Here is a 21,914-nt window from a genome sequence, read left to right as displayed (position 1 = left end):
ACAATCTACGCCACGCACCACACACGGTTCTCCTTCATTAGATGCCATTATTATTAATAAAGTTTTGAGTTAAATAAGCAATTAGAAACCATTTACAGCTAAAGCGTTAGCACACGTCTTTCCCGTTCAACGACTCGAAACGATCGATCTAACGAACTATCAAGGAAGTTGTATAAAGAGTAGAAATGTAATGGCTTCCACTTATGTGTGTTTTGTACCGTTGTACCTTTGTGTTCATGTCTAATAAAGCAACATAAAGATAAACGGTTATACTTACGTTACGTTTATTTGTTGACCCACGACACCACAGTCGCCAGTAACAATTTAAATGCATTTATTATTGCAGATAAAACTCAGATATGCCAAAAACTCAATTTACGCAAAAACGGCAGTTAGAACCTTGGTAGTTGTTATTCCAAGGTGACGACTTGAAATTGTTAAGATATTGAAAACTTTGTAAATTTTTCAATATTGTTATAGTTTTGGTATTCGCGTGCCTTGGCAATCTTGTTAAATCTTCTTCTTACAATAAAATTGCAATATTGTAAAAAGATAGCAATGGTATTTGTTTAGAGGTTTTCAAGTAATTTTTTAGGTTAAAGTTTTCGTCTGATCTAATATTATTCAAATAATAACATGCATAACGGAGTAATTTTAGTAATAAATGCGCTGGACAATGCTGAAGAAGTGTAAAATAATGTTTCATCCCGTGTGCAGATAATTAAGTACCTAATTTGTATTTAAGGGTTCATCAAGTATTTATAGGTTATCCAGCTCCGCTTGGTCCATCGCCACATGCATTCAACTTGTCTCTTAATTCTACCCAAAGATTATGATCATATTTTGGCGTTGTTGTGGGCGAAAATGATAATTTTCCAGTTCGTAAGAAATCATATTTTTCAACATACTCCACATACATGCCATATTGGCTTTTACTTGTTCGTCTTTTTTAACCCCTGCCATTATTAGTTATATGAGAGAGAAACGGGTGGAATTTTTTCGCACTTTGCAGAAAAGGTAGACAACTTTGAATTGTACCTAATAAACTATATAAAAACATTTATAACTTTTTAAAATCATTTATCACAATTGATAATATATATCACCTTTGAAAAACATAATGAAACTGTAGACAAATATTTCAAACTTTACGAAAAGGAAATACACAAAGATAAACCTGCAATCACTTTCGATATATCAATTCTACTTAATTAAAAAAGAATGCACTATAAGTAATAGTAGTTGTCTTATCAAGAACTACTTCTCACTTTGAACAAAAATGTCCACTGATATTAAATATGTGTAACCTTGTGTTATCTGTGTTTAACTATGAAGTAATTACTCACCACCATTGGAAAATTGTTTGCACTAGAAACGGCAGGTCTGCACTTAAGAAATGAAATATGCAACATGCGCGCGAACATACACGGATGAGAACGAATGAACTCTGAGGCACAAGTCCTACCGAAGTCCGAAATCAACAAAGCAGTAGCAGTAGGTACTGTGCAGGTGTATATCCGTTTTTTTAGAAACTAAGGTTAGTTTGTGATTGGGTGGGTGTAACCATGAGTGAATTGCAAGAGCTTAACGTAAATGTACCGTCTGATGAAGATTTATCTGATGATAGTGATGCAGATGGAAATCCACCTGTTCAGCGAAAGCCCGCGAAATATAGGGTGTGGCGCAAACAAGTTGTATTTGATGACGCAAAGGAGGCAGAGAAGTGCATTGAAGATGAAAAAATTTGGAAGAAAATTACTTCGTACAATTCGGTGGATGGATTAAAGGTTACATTCAGATGTACGGGCGGGCAGTATAGAAGAAATGAATTCCCCGCGGGAAGATATTTATTGTACCACTCCGAAAATATGAAAGTATCACTCTTTGAAACTGAATGTGATCATGCTAATCACGTAGATAGCAACATCGGCAAAGTTGTTAGTGCGTCAGTTGTATAATGACGGAATCAAAAAGCCTAACGCCATCATTGCAGCTTTCCGTGCAAGGAAAGAGCAGCCACCAGTAAAATCGCAGTTAAAAACATTTTTAACTTCATTACGCTCAAAAACTCTTGGAGCGTCCACTATTTCGGCAGGAGAATTAAGCAACTGGTGCAGCGCAAACTCAAATGTTCCTAGTAACGAAGATCAACCATATGTTTTAGGTATATAATGCTACAATTTACAACGTAATACTCAGTCTGTCTTTTCTAGATTTTAAAATTGATGTTGACGACGCCGATTTTCTGAAACAAGACCTGAAAATTGTTTTATCGACCAAAAGACTTCTAAAGCTGTTAGGAGAAGTGGATAAAGTTCAAGCTGATGCCACGTACAAACTCGTATGGCAAGGATATCCAGTCCTGATTGTAGGAACTTCAGATATTTGCAGAAAATTTCATCCGTTAGCAGTTGCAGTGTGTTTTGGCGAAGCAGAAGCTGATTTTGCTTTTATATTTCAAGCAATGAAGCAATCGTACATGAATATTCATCAGATGATTTGGAAACCAAATGTGTTACTTGCAGATGCAAGTGTAGCAATCACAAACGGTTTTAAATCAGTATTTGGGACTCCAGCTCGAAGACTTCAATGTTTTTTTCATGTTTTGAAAAACGTCGATTCAGTTATTCGCGGTATAACAGAAAAAACAGAAATCGGAAGAGATCTTCATGCTTTGCAGCTCTGCATAGACGACGAAGTGTTCATAATTGCTGAAAATCTATTTTTGAAAAAATGGGAGTCCAAAAATGTCACAAACCATCAGGCGATAAAAGATTTCATTAATTATTTTAAAAAAACATGGCTTGGAATTAATCGATTTTGGTATGAAGGTGCATGTGCTCGTTTCCCAAGCACTAACAATGGCCTCGAATCAATAAACGCCACAATTAAAAAAGAACATACTCTAAGGGAGCGTCTTCCAGTAGGTCAGTTTATGGAAGCTTTAAGAACTTCATTAGTTGAAAAATGGTCATATGAGCGAAATCCAGAAAACCCGAATTACAAGCCATTTTTTTCAACTATAAAATTGACAACAAAACTCTGGACTGATGCATACCAATGGGTAAAACTTAAACCAAAAATGTTTGAAGAAAAATCCAATGAGAAGACTATCTATTATACAAAATCGACGAATGCGACAGAAGTTTTAAACCAAGAAGAAATGCAGACTTGGAAGAACACCTATCTTAAATGGGAATGTTTTGATGATTTTCGAAAATCTCAAACGGTATTAAAATTAGCTTGCTACTCTGAAAATGAAGAGTTAGTGTCACAGTGTACTTGCTCAAGATTTTTGAAAGAGTACATATGCGAACATTCATTAGGCTTATTAGTTATTTTAGGAAAAGCCAAAGTACCCATTGAAGCTAAAAGTGTTCCACTTGGACAAAAGAGGAAGAGAGGGCGGCCAACTACAGCTAAAAAGGCATTAATAATCCAATAAATGAGTATTTAGTACCTACAGATTTGTACTATAGCTATTTTTATACTTTATATATGCATAAATATAATAATCTACTATAACTTTATATTGCATACTTTTAAAGTTGGAATGTATTTTTTCAAAGTGCGAATCTATCATTTTGTAGAACATACTAATAAAGCTGCATAAATCTTTTTTAAAGTGCAAATACACCATTTTTTAGTGCATAAACGCAAAGCTTTAGCATATTTTCCATTTGTGTTACTCTGTCATGTTATAGTTGATTGGTCCGAAGTTAGATACATTTTATTACAGTGCACTTATATATTGCCCGAGAGAAACTCTCGTTTGCGTTTTGCACGAACGTTAAACAAACAGCTGATAATTGACATCAAATCAAAATAACTTCTGCGTCTGCGTACAATTTAATATTACGCATGTTGGATGCACTGTGTGTGGAACTTCATGTCAACCCTTTTTCAAAAATTGTAAACCGTATGAGTGTTTGTTTACAATGAACGGATACGTAAATATTTCATAAACCGTAACTCGTAGGTACATATGCGTATCGTTTCCGTAAATTTACTTCGCTGTTTACAATAAACTAAAGATCATACTAAATAGTACTATGCCAGTTGAAAGACTAGTTTACGGAGGTCATTAGTTGTTAACCCAAACAATCTTGCCTCCATTGTTTTAAAATACCCTACCAGCTGTTTTTCTTGAGCAGATAAAAAAATCGTAGACTTTGAGCCCATTCCTGTAACGTTTATGTAATAAAGTGTTACATGGGTTTTTTCACTATTATTAACAAACCTTTCTTTGCAGCTGCCTCTCCTTCCATTGCGTATCTTTTAACATGTCTCTCTAGAGTTGCTTTTGAGATGCCAAATTGGATTGAAGCCTTTCGAGTCCCCAAACCACCACCAACTACAACTTGTATAGCTTGCAACATTTGTTCTTCACACCACGACTGTCGATCCGACTTTCTTTTATAATTTCGCATGTTTTCCAACGATATTTCTAGTTTTTAGAAGACAATTCATTAAATTAGTAATTCCCGCCAGTCTCTGGGGTAAAATGAGGACATTGTCTCATTTTGCCCCAAAGCACTGTCTCCATTTTACCCCTTCAACTAACTTTCATGAAAAAAAAAACAATCAAAAAACCAAACACATCTAACAAACAAAACGCACTTAAGGTCAACTGGGGTAAGTGCATGTGTGAAATTATATAATCGACTTTATTTTAGGATATCTTTAGGTTAACGTTATGCATTATATTGTTGTATATATCATTGAATTCATTACGAAATACCGTATAAATCCAAAGTAACACTTAACCCCGCAATTTAAGACACAAAATATAAATAAAATAAATTAAAAATGTTTGCATTACAATGCACTTGCCCCATCTGGTGGGGGTAAGTGCATATTTGTTTAGTAAATCGTTATTAAGTGTCACAGTTCAGTAGGATTGGGCAAGTGCCTATAATTGAATTTATTGCGAATTTGTTGGTCTTTACAGAACTTAATTATCTCTTACGGTTGCTGAGAAACAAACAAATGAAATTTAACTCGAAATATATTTCAAATTTGGTCATTAAAAATAGACAACGTGAATATTATTTAAAAGGAACAATAAGCAATATATCAGTACATATATTTTTAAGACCTAAATAAATAAACAAAAACGTAAAAGCGATTTGTGAGTATTAAAAAACAAGCAATAAGTATTAAAAATATTTACTGAAAAGCACAATATCCTTAATTGCACTCTCAAAAATGTACCTTCCCCTATTATCAACAAAATAACTTGGTATCTGCGTTTTCATGATCTCCTTAAATGGAATATGTCTTGATCCGTTTCATGAAACTTAAAGGTTTTTTTAATGTGTCGATGGAACGCATATATTTCACAAAATATTCTTCTCTAAGCTCATTGACTTCTTGAATAACTCCTAAAAAAACCTTTATAGTCTTTGTCTAGGAATATTCAGATTCAGATTCGCCTGGCTTTAAACTGGCAAGTGAGAAGTCGTTATCTGGTGATGCTAACTCAGGCACATTTTCTGTTTCTTCCTCAGCTTCTTCCATTTCTGCCGAGAATGTTGCTAAAGAGTCAGACTCTTCATTTTCTGATGATGTATAGTCTATAATTTTTTTCTTTTTCTTTTGGTTTTTAGAACCACTGCTTTTTCTTTGCCTACGATTTTTCAGTTTTTCCTTTTCTTTTTTTTCTATTTCAGTCTTCTTTTTTTCTTCTATTGCTTCTTTTTCTTTTAATATCTCAATGCAGTCATTTGATGTTATTAGCGTAGATCCTAAAGAAACTCTAGTTCTTTTTCGCTTGTCTCAGATTTTTCTTTTCCTGATGAAATTTTTGAGAGTCTCAACGTCTCAAAGCTAGTTTCTTTATCAGACATATTAAGATTTTCATTGATGTCAATCTCGGAAAGTTGTGGTGAAAATACTCTTCTTGTATCTTCCACTGATTCCCCCCTTGTTCCATCCTCTTCAACTCCATTTTCACTTCCCACCGGCACATTAGTCGTCTTTGGCAAATGAGAATCAGTCCATCTTCTCCACACCTGTGGATGGTATTGTTCTTTAGAAATGACGCCTCTATTTATGCCTGCCTTTTTAAACCCATTTCTAATTATATTCACATCAAATTCATTCCATAATTTACCAATTTATGACACCATTTTTTTCTTCGAGATTTTCTGACATTTGGTGTTTCTCAAATGCTTGCACAGATAATCGGGTGCTACTTCGGTATGCGGTCTACGGCAGAGTTTCTAGTTTGGTATGCGGTCTACGTACAAAAACAAATTAGAGAAACTATTACAAACTTTTTATTTATTATTTATATATTATTTTATTTATTACAAACTATTACAAACAAATTTATTATATTACTTAAAAGTTAAATAATCTTTGAAAAACTTATTTGTAGGGTCAACTGACAATACATAAACATTTTAAATGGTTTATACATATACATCTCTAACATCGTGCAGAAAAGCGATAAACTTATCTTCTACATTCCTTCGTAGAAACTTCCACGCAACATAATCCAAATGGGACTGCAAAGTACTGACAGGAACACCTCTCATTTTTTTCAAAATCGTGATTTTACCCTCCAACCAGGATCTTTCTATCCCTTGCGTATGTGCTCCTGTTTGTGGGTCGACATAATTTTCCGTAATTGCCGTATGCTGGCCATTCGTCCGAGTGAATTACTGACCCAGCTTCAACTTCCCTTTGTATGATGGGAACTAGGGTCGCTCTGTCTCTTCGCTCAACATAAAAATATCGGACCTCCTCTTTACTCTTTAATCCGAAGACCCACGGACCGTCAATTCGGCGTCCATGATTCCGATTATTTTCCGCTTCAGCATCGCTGTCTTCTGATTCTGCTGGATGGTCTCCATTTAATATTCGTCCTCTGTTGTATTTCCTTCTGCCCGCAAATCTGGCTTCGTCAATTTGGATTGGGTCTTCTTCCGTACCTCGAAGCTGTCCACGGCGATTCACTGACATCACAGAGGAACAGACACATGCTGTACCAGTCCCCTATAGCTTCACTTCCTCTCCCCGTTAATTTCATTACTGTGTCAAAATCGAGTTCCAAAATGAACATGAACATCAATTCCAAAATTTGACATAAAGTTAACTTTTTCCATTTAAGTCGGTGAAATGGAAAAAACGGTTGGGGTGCCATGCCTAACTGATCTTGTGGTCTGGCATCCTCTCCTTGGACAGCGAAGAACTGGTCTATATTCACCACCCCGATCTCGTTTCCGCTTTTCTTCCATTTCTGCCCCACATCGATGGCACGGCTCAGCGTCTTCAACATTTTGTAATAAACCGTTCGCTCGTAGAAATGCTACTGCCTCTGCTTCGCTCGAAATGACAGTTTGATAAAACTCTTTTAGCAACATTTTGTTTGCAACTAAATCAATCTTCATTTTGGGGCTCATTTTATACCAAAATAGGTCATTAAAGGTTTTAGTATAAGCACTACGTAATTGACCAATAATGAGTTCGTCATAATTTCCCTAATTTGTTTTTGCATTCCTAATTGAGCAGTAATGAGTTTATTTCAAAGATTATTTACTTTTTAAGTAATATAATGAAATAGTAATGAGTTTGTCATAATTTCCCTAATTTGTTTTTGCATTCCTAATTAAGTAGTAATGACTTTATTTTTAAGTAATATAATAAAATAGTAATGTTTGTAATAGTTTCTCTAATTTGTTTTTGTACGTAGACCGCATGCCGAATCAGCTAAATTGCCGTAGACCACATATTAGACGGTAGACCGCATACCGAAGTGGCACCGATAATCGTCCCACTTTGATTTTAAGGATTTGAAAACTGCTAGGTCGAGGGGTTGTAAAAGGTGACTGGAATGAGGTGGAAGCAAAAGAATTTCCACATTATTTTGAATTGCCTTTTCTGCAAGCTGTAAACCAATGTGGGTAGAATGTCCGTCATAAACTAGCAGAACCGGATTCTCCACCGCACTTGTATTAAGTTCACATCCTTAATATGTCCTGTAAATTACAAATAAAATTTCGTAAATTTTAAAACGTATCTAACTACACATCCACCTTGCAACTCGTGCTGTACTTCTTTCCATAATTTGGAAATAGTTTCACGATTTCGTTCTTTTAATGGTAGACGGTGGTCATACAATGAAGGTCGTTTTTCAATCTCGCAAATTAGGAGTTCGTTCGCGTCTATAGGGCTATAAAAGTAGAATGAAACGAGTTATTTATTAAATATAAATAGGTATTAGAAGGTATTATAGTTTGGCGGTTTTGTGGTTCTTTTAATGGTGGGTTTATTTATAACTAGAATACAAAACATATTTACAATAATGTACAATGTCGATGGCGTTTGATGTTCCGTCGTGGGTCGTTGTTCGGGAGGCGGCTCAGAGCAACCCTGGCGTAGGGCGTCGGCGTCTCGATCAGTATTAGCTTCCACGTTGGACGATCGGGTGCTGGTGGTCGTTTGACTGGCGATGGCGGTAGAGGGCTTAATAGTCGCGGCATCGGCGATCGCTGTCGGACGTGCCTTATTGCATTGCGGCGGGCCTTCCGCTCTGCTCTCGGCGTCGTGGGAGTCGGTGGCATGGACCTTGCGATGTCGGAGTGCCGTCTTGATGCCCCTACTATGTAGCCGGGGACTTTCTGCCAGGCTATAGAGCAGCGCTGGTCTTTATGAGCCTTTCCCTACTAGAAAGCCGGGTTAGAATGAATTCCACTTGTCGCGCGTCTCCTTATAAAGGCCGTCGTAGGCGGTGGGGGCGCGGTTTGGACAAGTGAGAGAGTGGTTAGCGTGCGTCGCTAAACTTGTTTGCGCGCGCGTTGCGCGATATCACCACAATAGGTACCTAAGTAGTGATTTCTAGTTACAAAAAATTTGGTAGGTGCTTACATTTCGGTTTCGTTGGGATTAATCGTCGTTAAACGATTTCCTTCGCCAATTTGGTAAAGGTCCTCTGCGCCATTAAAACAATCATGATTAGTCTCTTCTCCTATGGGAAGTTCTTCGTTACAAAAATCACAAATCCATATTTCATCCTACAAAGGTACTTGGTCAAATACCTAACGTAGTAATAAGGTATACTACATTACCATCTTTAAGGTCCCTAAGTATTTAAGTAATATTTAATTTACAGAAATGCTGCCTAGTCTTCGAATCTTTCAAACTCGATATAATGTAATACCTTAAGGTCACTTTTGTTAAAAACTGACCAACGGAAACGTAAATGTTCAACATCAACCAACTTTTCGGTCGTAAACGGACGACATACGATTTAAACATTTACTGTCTTTTGATTGGCTAACGAACAAACGGAAATGAATGAACGCCGAACGGAGACCTATGAACCTTTTGTTAAAAACCTACCAACGGAAACGTAAATGTTCAACTTTAACCAACTTTACCATCATAACGGACGACGTACGATTTAAAAATTTACTGTCTTCTGATTGGCTAACGGTTAAACGGAAACATCAACGGAGAGCTATGAACCCACCTTAACAATGTTGACACCACAATACAAACATGTTTCAATATTGTAAACGTACCTACTTGAAAAGTCAAGAATTCATTTCAATATTGAAAAGTTTTCAAGGTGCATGTGAATATCCCAGCCAACACAGTTGCAAACATCTATCAAAACTTTTGCAAAACCAAAGTGCTCATGATTGAATCTGTATCAATACAAGTTTATCACAAGAGTGCTATAAGCCCAGCTTAGATTCATAAATAAAGACTGCTACAAACACGATTCTAAAGCTACTATCACACTTAGCAAAATATATTTGCTCCGAGTTAGAAAATATATTTGTCCAAATATGAACGCGGAGAAAATAAGTTTGCTGGAGACATCACACTATAGCAAATATTTGCTTAAAATTGTGTTTGCCAAACAGTTAGCAAAGTCTGTTTGCTTTATTTGTAGCAAATATATTTGCTACGCCACCACACTGATTTCACAATTTGTCGAAAATATTTTTGATGGCAAATATTTGCTGCACATAAATTTTGATGACATATTATGCTGAAATTGATTTAAAGAAGTAAAATTCCGTTGTTTTAGTAGAAAAAAGCAGATAATGGTGTAGAAATATGAAACAATACACAGTGAAGTGTGGTCTCCTTGTTTTCTTTCTGAAAGTGTTTTGTTATTTTTGGAAAATGTGTGATTTGGAAGAAGAAAGTGCATTGATGGTTTGTATTTTTGGTGCTGCTGAATTTTTCGTCTTAAATGCCGAGAATGAAAGACCTCGTGCTGGAAGAAGTATTTGGGTGCGTGACTGGGTGAAACGTCGCAAAGAAATCGGCTGCTACGCCCAATTGCTAAAAGAGCTACAAGACGAACTTCCATATTTATACAAACATTTTCTTTGCATGAATATTGCTGATTTTAACAATTTGTTGGATTTGGTGAGACCGTTTATAAAAAGACAGGATACGCTGTTTCGTGAATCGATTTCTGCTGGCGAACGTCTCGCTCTTACATTGCGTTTTCTCGCTACTGGAGACAGTTTTATGTCTCTTCAATATCTATTCCGAATACCGCAACCAACTCTTTCAGCAATCATTCCGGAGGTTTGCAAGGCAATATTCATAGTAGGGGAGACCGGGGACAATTGTAACATGGTACAATGGGGTCATCCCGCCTTCATTTTTTATTTCTGATCCACAAAGTACATTAAAAATAAATCATTGAAAAGATGTGTTTTTAGTCCGAATTTGAAACGCTTCAGACTAAATACGTCAGAAACCTACAACCAATCACGTAGAAGTGAGCTGGCAACCTTACGCGAGGGTCTGACGTTTGTCACATTTGACGTTTTGAGAGGGATGTTTAACTGCATCTATAGCGCGTCCAAACCTCCAAATTCAGTATGGAGCTTATGGGAAAACACTACATAGTTGCCAAACATATGTTACTGATGTAGTGCCTGTAGTTTTATATTACCGTAGATGATTTTTACGGTATAACAACCACACTTCCTAACCTCAATCTCAAAATACAAATTATGCATGCTTACTCTCTGATAAAGATTAAAGAAAACAAAATTTTACGAAAATTTAATAGTTTATATCACAATTTAACATTGCCAATACAATTTATATTATATCTGTTCATCAGTTGTCACTGGACTCTGGATCATCATCTGAAGAAGATTCCGTAACGTTAATTACAAAAGCTTGAATATCGTCTTGAAGATTATCTGCTATCCACATCCATTCAATGCCCTTTATATTTATATATACAGTGAATTTTTTTTAAATGCGAACATAGGAGTTTGCATGCAATGTAATTTCCCTATGTTCGATTTAAAAAAAACACATCAATCTATTGAGTAGTTCAAATGAGTAGTAGATACAATTGACAGATTGTCACATTTTTAAAAATACCGCCGTCCAATTTAATTACGAAATCGGTTAGGTTATTGCTTAGAATGTCAAGGAGGACACTTCGAACATTTATTGTAATTGTTTTCGGTATTTATTTTCTTATTTTCTTCATTTATGTATTGAATAGATCAAATTAGTAGAATACCAGGTGCACATGACCTACAAATAATTGAAGGTTGGTTCACAATGAGTTGTGGTGTCAGTGCGTGGCCTGTGAGGTCAAGTTATCGTAAGTTTCAGAAAAATGAAATGTATCCTAAAGTTGCTGTGGCCTCACATGGCTTCTTTAAAGAAATCTTACCGAGTGCTCTTCATCATAAAGACTATTAGAGTTGCTGTTCATAGTCACACAAGTTGCGCGATTTGGGAAGGTGAACCGCGCACACCTCATAGATTGATGTGTTTTTTTAAAAATCGAACATAGGGAAATTACATTGCATGTAAACTCCTATGTTCGCATTTTAAAAAAACTCACTGTATATTTATATAATGTTGCCAGTTTTCAATCGTGACTTTTTCATAACCAAGTTTGATTAACTCTTGCATGTTCTTTACCTTAAATGTCGTGTTATTCATCTTAATATGGTGTTTTACTTGTGCCCACACCATTTCAATGGGATTTAATTCGCAATGATATGGTGGCAAACGAGAATCTCATGACCTCTTTCTTGTGCTGTAACATCAAGTTGTGCTTGTCGTATCGAGGCTTCACTTCAGCTACTGCAGCAAGTAAATCTCGTTTCAACATGTTGTCCTCAATGGGCACTTCTTTCTCCATAAGCCAGTTCATAATGTGTTCTTTTCGCCATGACAGTGTTGGAATCTGCTCAACCTTTCTGCTGTGATAGGAAGCATTGTCAATCACAATTACTCTACAAAGTTAACCTCAATGACGAAATCATAGGAAAACCCATCATTACCTTAAAAACGTTTGTAAAATGTAAATGATTTATGCGTTCTGAAAAGAACGATTTTTTAATGAATGCGGTACGAGAATTTAAGAAATTACGGAGGAAAACAAGAGCTATATAAATGTAAAGAGTGCTGAGAAGTTGGTACCATAGGAACGTTTGCTCCATGATCCGTCCAAATATACTGAGATCCATGGTGTACCATCTGTGCAAACGTTGCCCTTCTGTATAGCGATTTCCTTCTCTCTGGCTCCTGCAGCTAGCATGGAGTTTATTAGCGAATTTTCCCATTCTTACAAAATTGACAAAAACAATAGATTGTAGAATCTTACTCATAATAACTAAGATAACGAAAGATGATATAGGACTAACCTGGCCAAGCTCTCTCTAAATGCTATAGAACATGTCTGCAGACATGGAAGGAATGTCCATGCAAGCCAGCAATTCTGACATATGGCTATATGTGCTGCCAGCAGCTAATGTTCCCCAAACCGCTCCTACATTGATAATTGATTTATTTCTGCTCGGGTGTAGTAGTTATATGTTCTGTTACATGCGTTGCAACCAAATACGATTTTGCTCACCAATCCTGTACTTTTTGCAATCTCATTTAAAACTCCCACTTTGCCCATTGTACAGATTTTGGAGTGTTCATATTGCAGATTACAAGCCCAATTAAGTACATAATTTAATTCCACTATTCTGTTGCCGGTGATAATAGGTTTGGGTGCAGGATCAGTCTCAATTTCCTAAGCCTCATCCTCAATCCTAAAATTTCACTTTTTGACGTCTCATTGTTTAAAAATAAGAAATGAATTTTATACCTTGCTGCTTCTGCTTGTAGTTCATCTCCCATCCCAACGCTCTTCTAAAGTTTTACGCCTACCATATACGTTAGAAATCCAGTTTGGATTTCTGAAAGAAATATTTGTTATTGATTCGAAGATAACAATTTTGTAAGGGCGTGTGACAAGGTAATTGTATTGATTTCTGGCATATCACCAAATCAATTATCTTAGTCCAATCATTCACTCTCTTAGACAGACTACAACTTGTGCGAGTGGCTGTGTAATCCTTGCAAAGAATTTTCAGACTCAAGTTCTGCATCTTCTATAGATTTCTCTTGAATTGGCATGGATGAGGTAGATGTCGATGGCTGTAGTTCCATTTCAGTGACATTATCCAATTCCATTGTGGAACCCATCTGAGATTCATTGTTCGGTTTCTGACTAAAACGTATTGATCTATAAAAAACGTGTCTTATTATTTTCATCATATATCGCGAAAAAAATTAAACACGACAATTTGTTTTTTTAGCTGGGCGATTTGAGATGGAATGACCCACTAACTATTGCTGTGGTAAAATATTTGATTTTTATAAAGTGGTGTTATTCAGATAGGTACTTACGTGGCTTTAGTTTGAGAGCTTTCCCTAGCTCTTCTGGCTCTTGCCGATTTAGCACGGCGATTCTTTTTACGAATACGAGAATATTCACGCATGATAGATATTGTTTTATTACTCAAAATCACAAAATAAACGAAAAATTCACTGACCACACTAAAATTCACAAAACTGACACGATCGCATGAAGCGCGGCGACGGGTGCGATCTTATCGCATCAAAAAGATTTATTGCTTCCAAGAAAAAGTGGGGTGGAGTGCATGTGCACTTTGGTCGTGTTGGTTTTTTTTATCGCAAGAGTGTCAATGAAAAAGTTGTCCGTTCGAAAAATAATATGATAAACCTAGTTATTTATTCAACGTCGTATATTTAAATATAGATTTAGATTCAACTTGTGAAATAATGAAAGACAAATTCGATTTGTGTACTCTGCTTGTACGATTAGGATCGTAACAGTATTTCTTAGTAAATAAGTTATTAATTTTGTCTAATTTAAAAACGCAACATCAGGCTTTGTTTTGTAAGGTGGATATTAAATTAGAATTACGTATACTTTGCGTACATTTTTGAACTTTGTCTAACTATGGCATCCTGCCGTTTTACAAACATTTGTTTATAAAAGATCTGGGATCTGGTTTGTTTTCAGTTTCAGTCCTTTGCCTTCCGAGCCCTCGGGGTCCGGACGTTGGCCTTGGCAGTTATTTATGAGTTTATTGTGTTTTTATTTTAGAAAAAAAATTGACAAAACCGATATAGCGAGCAGATGTACTTCTTATTTTCCTGTAATTAGTGTAATTAGACAATATCGTGAGTTGTACCGTACCAAAGATAATATCTTTGGTTGTACTAGTCGAATCGTAAGATCGTGAGAAAAAATTGCTTGACAGCGTCCGGTTTCATATTGCAAAAATGCAAACGCACTACCCGAGGGGTAAATCACGCAGGTAATTTGTGTACACCTATTTCCACTACACTTAATATTTCCACATATTTCCACTTTATTTCCACATATTTCCACAATATTTCCACATATTTCCACAATATTTCCACATATTTCCACTTTATTTCCACATATTTCCACTTTATTTCCACATATTTCCACTTTATTTCCATACATTTCCACTTTATTTCCATTTTATTTGCACATATTTCCACTGTATTTCCACATATTAAATAAATTTCCTTTTATTTGAAAAAAGGTTTATTTTATTTCTTAAAAAATGGTTCATAACAACTATTTTTAACGCAAAAGAATAATAAGAAAATAAGATGCACATTGTTCTAGTTAATAATGTTAATATTGAGGTTAATATACATAAAACGGAATTAGTATGACATATTGCTTAATTAACTAAAATCTAACGAGTAATATAGAATAGGTATACATACCTACAACAGTAATATTATTTATCATTACATTCTTTGCGCTTCAAAGCCTTGTACTTGACCACAATTTTTTGTTTATCAAACTTACTTATTGTCATAGGTTTTGTACCGTACATAGTGATAGGTCCAAAAAAAATATATTCTGCACTGACATTCTGAATGTCGTCTGTTTTTGGCCAATCGTATGAATCTAACGATTCTTTAAGAAACTTAATTACATACATTTTGGGGGATGGTTCTTCTAAGACACGTCCAATATACCAGTTGTCATAGTAATATACGGCATAATAGTTTTCGTTGACTATGACAGGGTCATATTTATTTTGATGATCACTGTTTGCCACTGGAGAATTTTGAGAGTTTCGAAATCTCATTAACCGATCAGCACTCATCTTGCAAGATTGATTAGTCAGAAGCCAACATAACGATGATTTTCGAATAGTGAGTTCTTTATCGCCAACTCTTACATCTATAAAAGAGGAATTCTTATCACGTTTTCCGCAGTCCTTTAATTGTAACGTATCACCAAAGCCTTTCAAGAGATCATTAGAAACATCATCGGGTTGTTCATTCTCTTCCATAGAAATCGAGTCTTCAGTTAATAATTCGTTTATTCCATTTTTCACTACTTCATCGAAAGAGTTAGTTTTGTTGTTGCATGCTGTATCCTCATTAGCGATCCCAAAAATATGTTGGGTATTGTTTGTATCACCTTCTTCAAGTTGTTCATTGTCATCACTGTGGTAGCTATGCAAATATTTAATACTTTGCCATGAATCGTTGAAAGGTATATTTAATAGCTCACAATCTTTCTTTACTTCATTCAAAGAATTTTTAACCCAGTCTTCGATACAATCGTCTGTTATATGGTCGAATTGCAATACATCGGTACTATGCTGCATACCACCAATTTTTTTGTGTATTTCTCGTGGAAATACAAAGTTATCACACAAATCTGCTACTGCATTATTAATGTATTGAATTTTATTGATTCTTTGGGAAATTTCCAGAAGACTGAAATTCACTATTGTTGAAAATGTAGAAGTCAACGATCGAGTGGCCCTAAACATTTGTTCGCATGGCTGGGAGCTGTACAACCACGGAGTAAAGTTGCAGTTTCGTAAATTTTTATCGTCTCTGTACCGTCTAATTAATTTTATCATTGCATGGGCATTAAGTTCGACACATAAATAGCACTTTAAAGAAATAAAAGATTTTTGAGAAGAGACAGAATCGTTATTGTGTAACCAATCTCTCCAAATCCTTAGGAAAAATACACAATACCACAAGCAATGAATTCTGTTTTTAATTGTTTCTTCCTTAAACAAAAAAGATCTAATAACGTAACGCATTATTTTCAAATATATGATAGTAGCTCTTGCAGCTCCTCCATTTACACCGTCGTGCATTTTTTCTAATAAGGACGTAACCAGTTCTGATGACAATTTTTCGGCAGCCTTAAAATTCATCTTATCATCTGCCTTTAAATCAGAGAGAGTCAATAGGTGTTTGTCTTTGGTTTCGTCTTCTATAAGTCGCTTTATATAATTTTGAGAAACTTCCAAATCTCCCATTTGCAACTTTACATTCTGGTTTAAGAATCTCGTCTTTAATTTTGTTGCGATGTGTATAGTATCCTGTACACAAATATTGTCATTATCCATTTTCATATTAAACCATTTCCACCGAGATTTCCAATCTTCGCCGTCTACAAGATCTTTAACACCAATATCATTATTCTGGTCGGTATAGTCACAGTGAAACTTCGATGTCTTTCTCATGACCTTTAGCAGTCTTGTATCACCGTCAGAAGAAAATCCTAGAACGGTGATTCCATACTTTTTAGCTTCATTTTGTATCTTAGCCCATCGTCGTGACACATCAAGGTGTGTAAATCGGTTGTCCGTTCCAAAGATTCCTATGCAAAAAGATGGACTCCTATCAATTGGAACTTGTGCCATAATTATGTACGCGTAATTTGCACGGGGATTTTCTTCAAAGTATTTTTGAATCGCCACTGCTGAAGAAGCTGGATATATATTTTCCTGTGGTAAACCGTCTGGACCCAATGGTTTCACAAATCCAACAATACTATCAGTTTTTGAACAGTACTGTATTTTGTTCGTAATTGCTGTAGCGTCCTCGCTTACCCATATTACTTTTGGTAAGTTCCGTTTGAGTAAAAACTCATTCAACTCTAAAAATTGCAATTTTCCTTCTTGTGTGTGATGAAGATTATGAATGTTTCGAAGTATTGTCGACGTCGAGGGTATACAACTAGGTAAGTTAGCGTGTAGAGTTTCGTAGCTTAATCTTCCACTTACAATAAATAAATACACGCAAAACTGTAAAAGTTTAGGATCAAACATATTGTTTCTCACTCTGTCTTTATTTTGGAGAGCAGTATTCAGTAGTATCTTTAAAAACGAACTGATACAATCTGTGTTATTTAGGTTATCTTCAACATGTTCAGTTTTATGGGACGGTAGAATATTCATGATCATTTCTCTTAATTGTTTGTTTTCTTTTAATATCATTTCCGAAGCATTTAAATGTTTTGCATAATTTGAGATGAGTGGCTGTCTGTCATCTTGTTTTTCACGTGATCGACGTCTTCTCTCTTTCCTACTGTATTTTTTCTGTGTCCACTTGCTTTCTTTTTTTATTGCGTCTTCATGTCCTTGTACAGTACTTTGTACCAAAACCAATTTCTTCGATAGCTTATCGGTCGATGTTTCAGCACAGCCGTGAGTTGTTTTCGTCTCGATTTGCGCGGCTCTGCTTTTACAAAAATCCGAACGTTGCCTATTATATGAATGGCCCTCGGAGTTACTTTCGGAGTTACTGGAACTACTTAACACCCTTACCCGTTTACGTTGTTTGGGTTCTGGAATCCGTTGATTTGGAATGAACTCTTCGATTTGGTCCACATCATTTCTTCCTTTAGAACAAGTTACTTGTTGATTTTCCAGATCATTCAGATCTTCAGTGACATTTTCAACATATTTTCCTTTTTTTATAGTGATATCGCGTAAGATGTGCACTTTTACTAAGGACCCAGATGATGGACCAGCTTGTGGTTCACACTCGGGTTCACATAACCCCTCCAAGGGAACAGTTTGAAGATCATTACGGTGTGAGCGAGAGTGTGAACCAGGTTTGACCTTCGGTGTTGCTGAGAAATAGTTTTCTATAGTCGGATAGGTGTGTTGTTCCCGAGATTGATCTTTTCGCACTTTGCTTTGACATCGACCCTCATTTTTTATGTGGTTTTTCAAATGGGTGTAATAGTTTGTAAGAATCCAACGAGCCTTTTGATTGCTGTTTCTGGCTATTTTGTAGATTTTCACTAGTTTACCACATTTAAAACATCGTATAGAACCTGATAATGACCCATTACCTTCTATGTTGATTTTCGTCTCTAAATCTTCATCATTCGCAGCATACCCGAAATTGCTTTTCAAAAAATCTCTAGCGATGTGCTTAATGTGTGAATTTTCATCATTTATATTAACATTTAAACATATTAATGGTTTATTTTGCGATTCGGTTATAGATTTAGTTGTTGCCGAGGTTGTTGCAGATTCACAAGAAAGTTGTATTGGTGCGGGTGACGGTGCCAGTTTCAGATTTGATTCTTTTTTTTGGAGTAATGTTTTGTAAAAAAGTGAGATCATTGAAAGCATCTTTCTATGACCACTTACTATTTTAAAAGCCTGCACGTTTGTTTTAAAAATTCCGTAATATGCTTCATAATCAGATTCACTGATGATTGTTGGTAAAGTCTCCCTAGCAAAGGTTTCTATTTCTAATATGTCATTGTCATTAATTGTAGCTAATAAAGAGGCACTGTCGTATCCGTTTAGATTGAGCAATTTTTTTAGATAGGGAGGTAATTTAATGTTTAATTCATTTTCCGGCCGTTCATATAAATCTGCTAATTCCCCTTTTTCTGTGGCACTTGTAGGGGTTTCGTCTCGGGTTTCGTTTTCAGGTGATGTATTAGACGCCATAGTTAAAAACCGTGTTAAGGATCCGAAATGTGCTATGGCAACTTATGCAATTATTCCTCAATGTTAAATCATTTAAGGCATTCTGTGACGGTTTTTAACTAAAAGACGATTATGTTAATGTATGTTCTAAGGAGAAAAAAAATGTTCTTACCCTCTTCTGATTGTGATATAATAAACATAAAAAAGATAGATTTGTCCTCAGATTTGCCGTCTTCAAATCAAAAGCACACTACCGAGCACACTCGCGAGCACACTACCAAGCACACTGCTTTTGACACTTCGCGCCACACTATGCTATTAAAATTAATAATTGTAGCCTAGTAGCCACGAGGTACAACCGTTACTATAACTTCGCTTACAACTGTAATTTAAAAATATTCACCCGTTGTGCAATACTGCAACTTCTGCCTACAGTGCTGAAAAAGGATACCTACTAGACGGTTTTCGAGGCGGTTTTACGAGTTACCAATACAAAAACGTATTGTTTTCGTTGAAGGATATCTACCTGATTCGTCATTTTTAGAGTTTGGGATAGAAAGTACCTTAAGTAAACTTAACACTTTTTCGTTCAGTATGATTCATCGTTTTTGTAGCTAATTGAAATTTTTCTACTGTATTTCCACTTATTTCCGTTCTATTTCATCTTTATTTCCACTTATTTCCATTTTATTTCCACTTATTTCCACTTATTTCCATTTATTTCCACTTATTTCCACTTATTTCCATTTATTTCCATTTATTTCCACTTTATTTCCACATATTTCCATTTTATTTCCACGTACCTGTACACCTATTTCCACTAGTGATTTACCCCTCGGCACTACCACTACGCAGATAAGCACTTGAGTGCGGTTCAAAACAAAGGTACAGTTCTTGCTAAATTACACTGCTGCCACCTACACGCAAAAAAGAGTGAATATTTTGAGTAGCTCGTGAGTAGCTGGAAGAGCAATGTGCATAGAATTTTCGCATATTTGGTTTTACTCTCTGATTTTTTTCAATTCACGGACAACTAGCGCGCGTATCGGTCATTTACTAAAATACTCGTACTCGACTCCCGTCTTAAGTTGGCAGCGTAGATAAACACAACACTGACATTTGGAATCTTTAAATTCCGTGAATGTGTATTTTTTTACTCGTAGATAAATTTATTTATGGTGGATGTGTAAACTGCTGATTTGGAATGTATTAAGTTCTTCGTGTACCAAAAATCAAGGAAAACACATAAATTTTACGTAATTTGATTTCACATCTGATGATTTGACGTTGACGTCTTGGCGAACTGCCAACTTAGAGATGAAAAGTTACCAAAAACAATGTTACAATGGAACTCATTGAAACATTGTTTTTGCCGAAAACAGTTGCACAAAATTCTCATTGTAACACCGAAATAGAAAAAATTTATTTTCTTGAAATCATCATGAAACATTCATTCATGTGCCCACGTTGTCAGGAAATTTTTGTTTCTATGACAGTATCAGTATCACTTTACCAAACTACTTTTCTTACCACCTGTGATCAAAACTGACATGATACCATTAATAAAAAGTTTTATATAATTAGAAATTTTATATGAAAAAAGACGATTTCAGGAAAAATGCAATACAAAACTCATCGTAAAATGACACTACTTGACTGGGAACTTACATTAATGTCATTTTCCTGATTTTCAGGTAAATAACTATTGAATGAATGTTGTGCCCAAGTGAACAGCGTTACTAAATAGTGTTATTATTAGTTAGTGAAACGACTTATTTACCTATCTAAAATGCTGGAAACTTCATTTTCACTTTTATTAAAATGGTAATATATACCAAAACATAATTGATTTCCGGGAGTTGCTATTTCTGTTACATTTATACATCCCCATCGACCCATCATACCCCACTCGTGTTCAATTGGTGATAGATAGATGCCGCTGAAGACCAAATTGTAGATGGCGTTTTTCTGGCTTAGGTAATAGTGTTAAGTACTTACTTTAATTAAATTTCGGTGAGACATTCTACCTGCCAGGTGATCCAGAAGATGTGAGTGAACAGTGCTATATAGGTAAGTTGCGGTGTGAGAGAGAGTGCGTATATGGGCAGCTTTCTGCGTCCTACGATATAGCGGTGTTATTTGCTCAAACAAGTATAAAAAATTATCTTTATTTATTTATTCAACGTCAGATTCTTCTGTGAACTTATCGGAGCTGGAAGATGCTTCCTCTTCTCCTTCTTCCTCTTCGGAATCTTCTGCATGGTCTTAGTGCAGCGGAGAGCCGGCGCTAACTCGCTTATTTGAAATAAATACTTAATAATAATAATTAAATACTTTCGGTGGTCTAGTCGCGCGCGCGAAAATGAGTAAAGTTCAACTTTAGCGGCCTATAACTTTTGTCAGGACCACGGGAAAATGTCGTAAAGCGAGATTCTGAAGGTTCAAACATTTCTGAACAAAATGGTGTGGGTCCCAATTCTTTCTACTCCGAAAAAATTTTTCGATTTCGCGGCTCTCTCCGCTGCACTATCTGTGAAGAACGAATGCTGCAATTATAAAGGAAATAGTTATTTACATTATTAGTGCGGGAACAGTTATTTTGCAGATGAGCGCGAAGTTTGGCGGCGCGAGTGCGCAACGCGCACGAGCGACGCATCTCGCGCGAATCAAGCAAATACTGTTCACGCACGTAACATGTATTCTATTTTTTGCACGGATTAGTTAAATCGAATTTATATAAATTCAAATCCTTTTCGCGAGATTTCTGCGACATTATAATTCTTTTGAAAAAATGAAGTCCTCTATGCCGATAAAGTAGAGATCTAGAAATTTAAAATGTCAATTTATTGT

At 35.7% G+C, this 21,914-nt stretch overlaps 1 protein-coding gene and 1 long non-coding RNA gene across 3 annotated transcripts; one reads left to right on the top strand and one right to left on the bottom strand.

Moving 5' to 3' along the window:
• The first annotated feature begins 1,565 nt into the window (after positions 1–1,565).
• Positions 1,566–3,434, top strand: LOC116181586. Its single transcript, XM_031501958.1, has 4 exons — positions 1,566–1,874; positions 1,918–2,164; positions 2,214–2,698; positions 3,345–3,434. Exons 1-4 carry the CDS (start codon positions 1,566–1,568, stop codon positions 3,432–3,434), a joined length of 1,131 nt encoding a protein of 376 aa, XP_031357818.1.
• Positions 3,435–11,766: 8,332 nt separating this feature from the next.
• LOC116181587 lies at positions 11,767–13,229 on the bottom strand. Of its 2 annotated transcripts, none has more exons than XR_004147289.1 (3): positions 13,109–13,229; positions 12,294–13,063; positions 11,767–12,245 (listed from the first exon to the last, which is right to left on the bottom strand). It is a non-coding gene; the product is annotated as an uncharacterized LOC116181587 (long non-coding RNA). The 2 variants fall into 2 exon arrangements; XR_004147288.1 differs by having other exon boundaries at positions 12,294–13,052.
• Positions 13,230–21,914: the final 8,685 nt, after the last annotated feature.

Source organism: Photinus pyralis, unplaced genomic scaffold (genome assembly GCF_008802855.1).
Source record: "Photinus pyralis isolate 1611_PpyrPB1 unplaced genomic scaffold, Ppyr1.3 Ppyr1.4_unclustered_Scaffold1157, whole genome shotgun sequence".
Classification (NCBI taxonomy): Eukaryota; Metazoa; Arthropoda; class Insecta; order Coleoptera; family Lampyridae; genus Photinus; species Photinus pyralis.
Note: the sequence above shows the minus strand (reverse complement) of the source record. Positions and strands in the feature narration are given on the sequence as shown.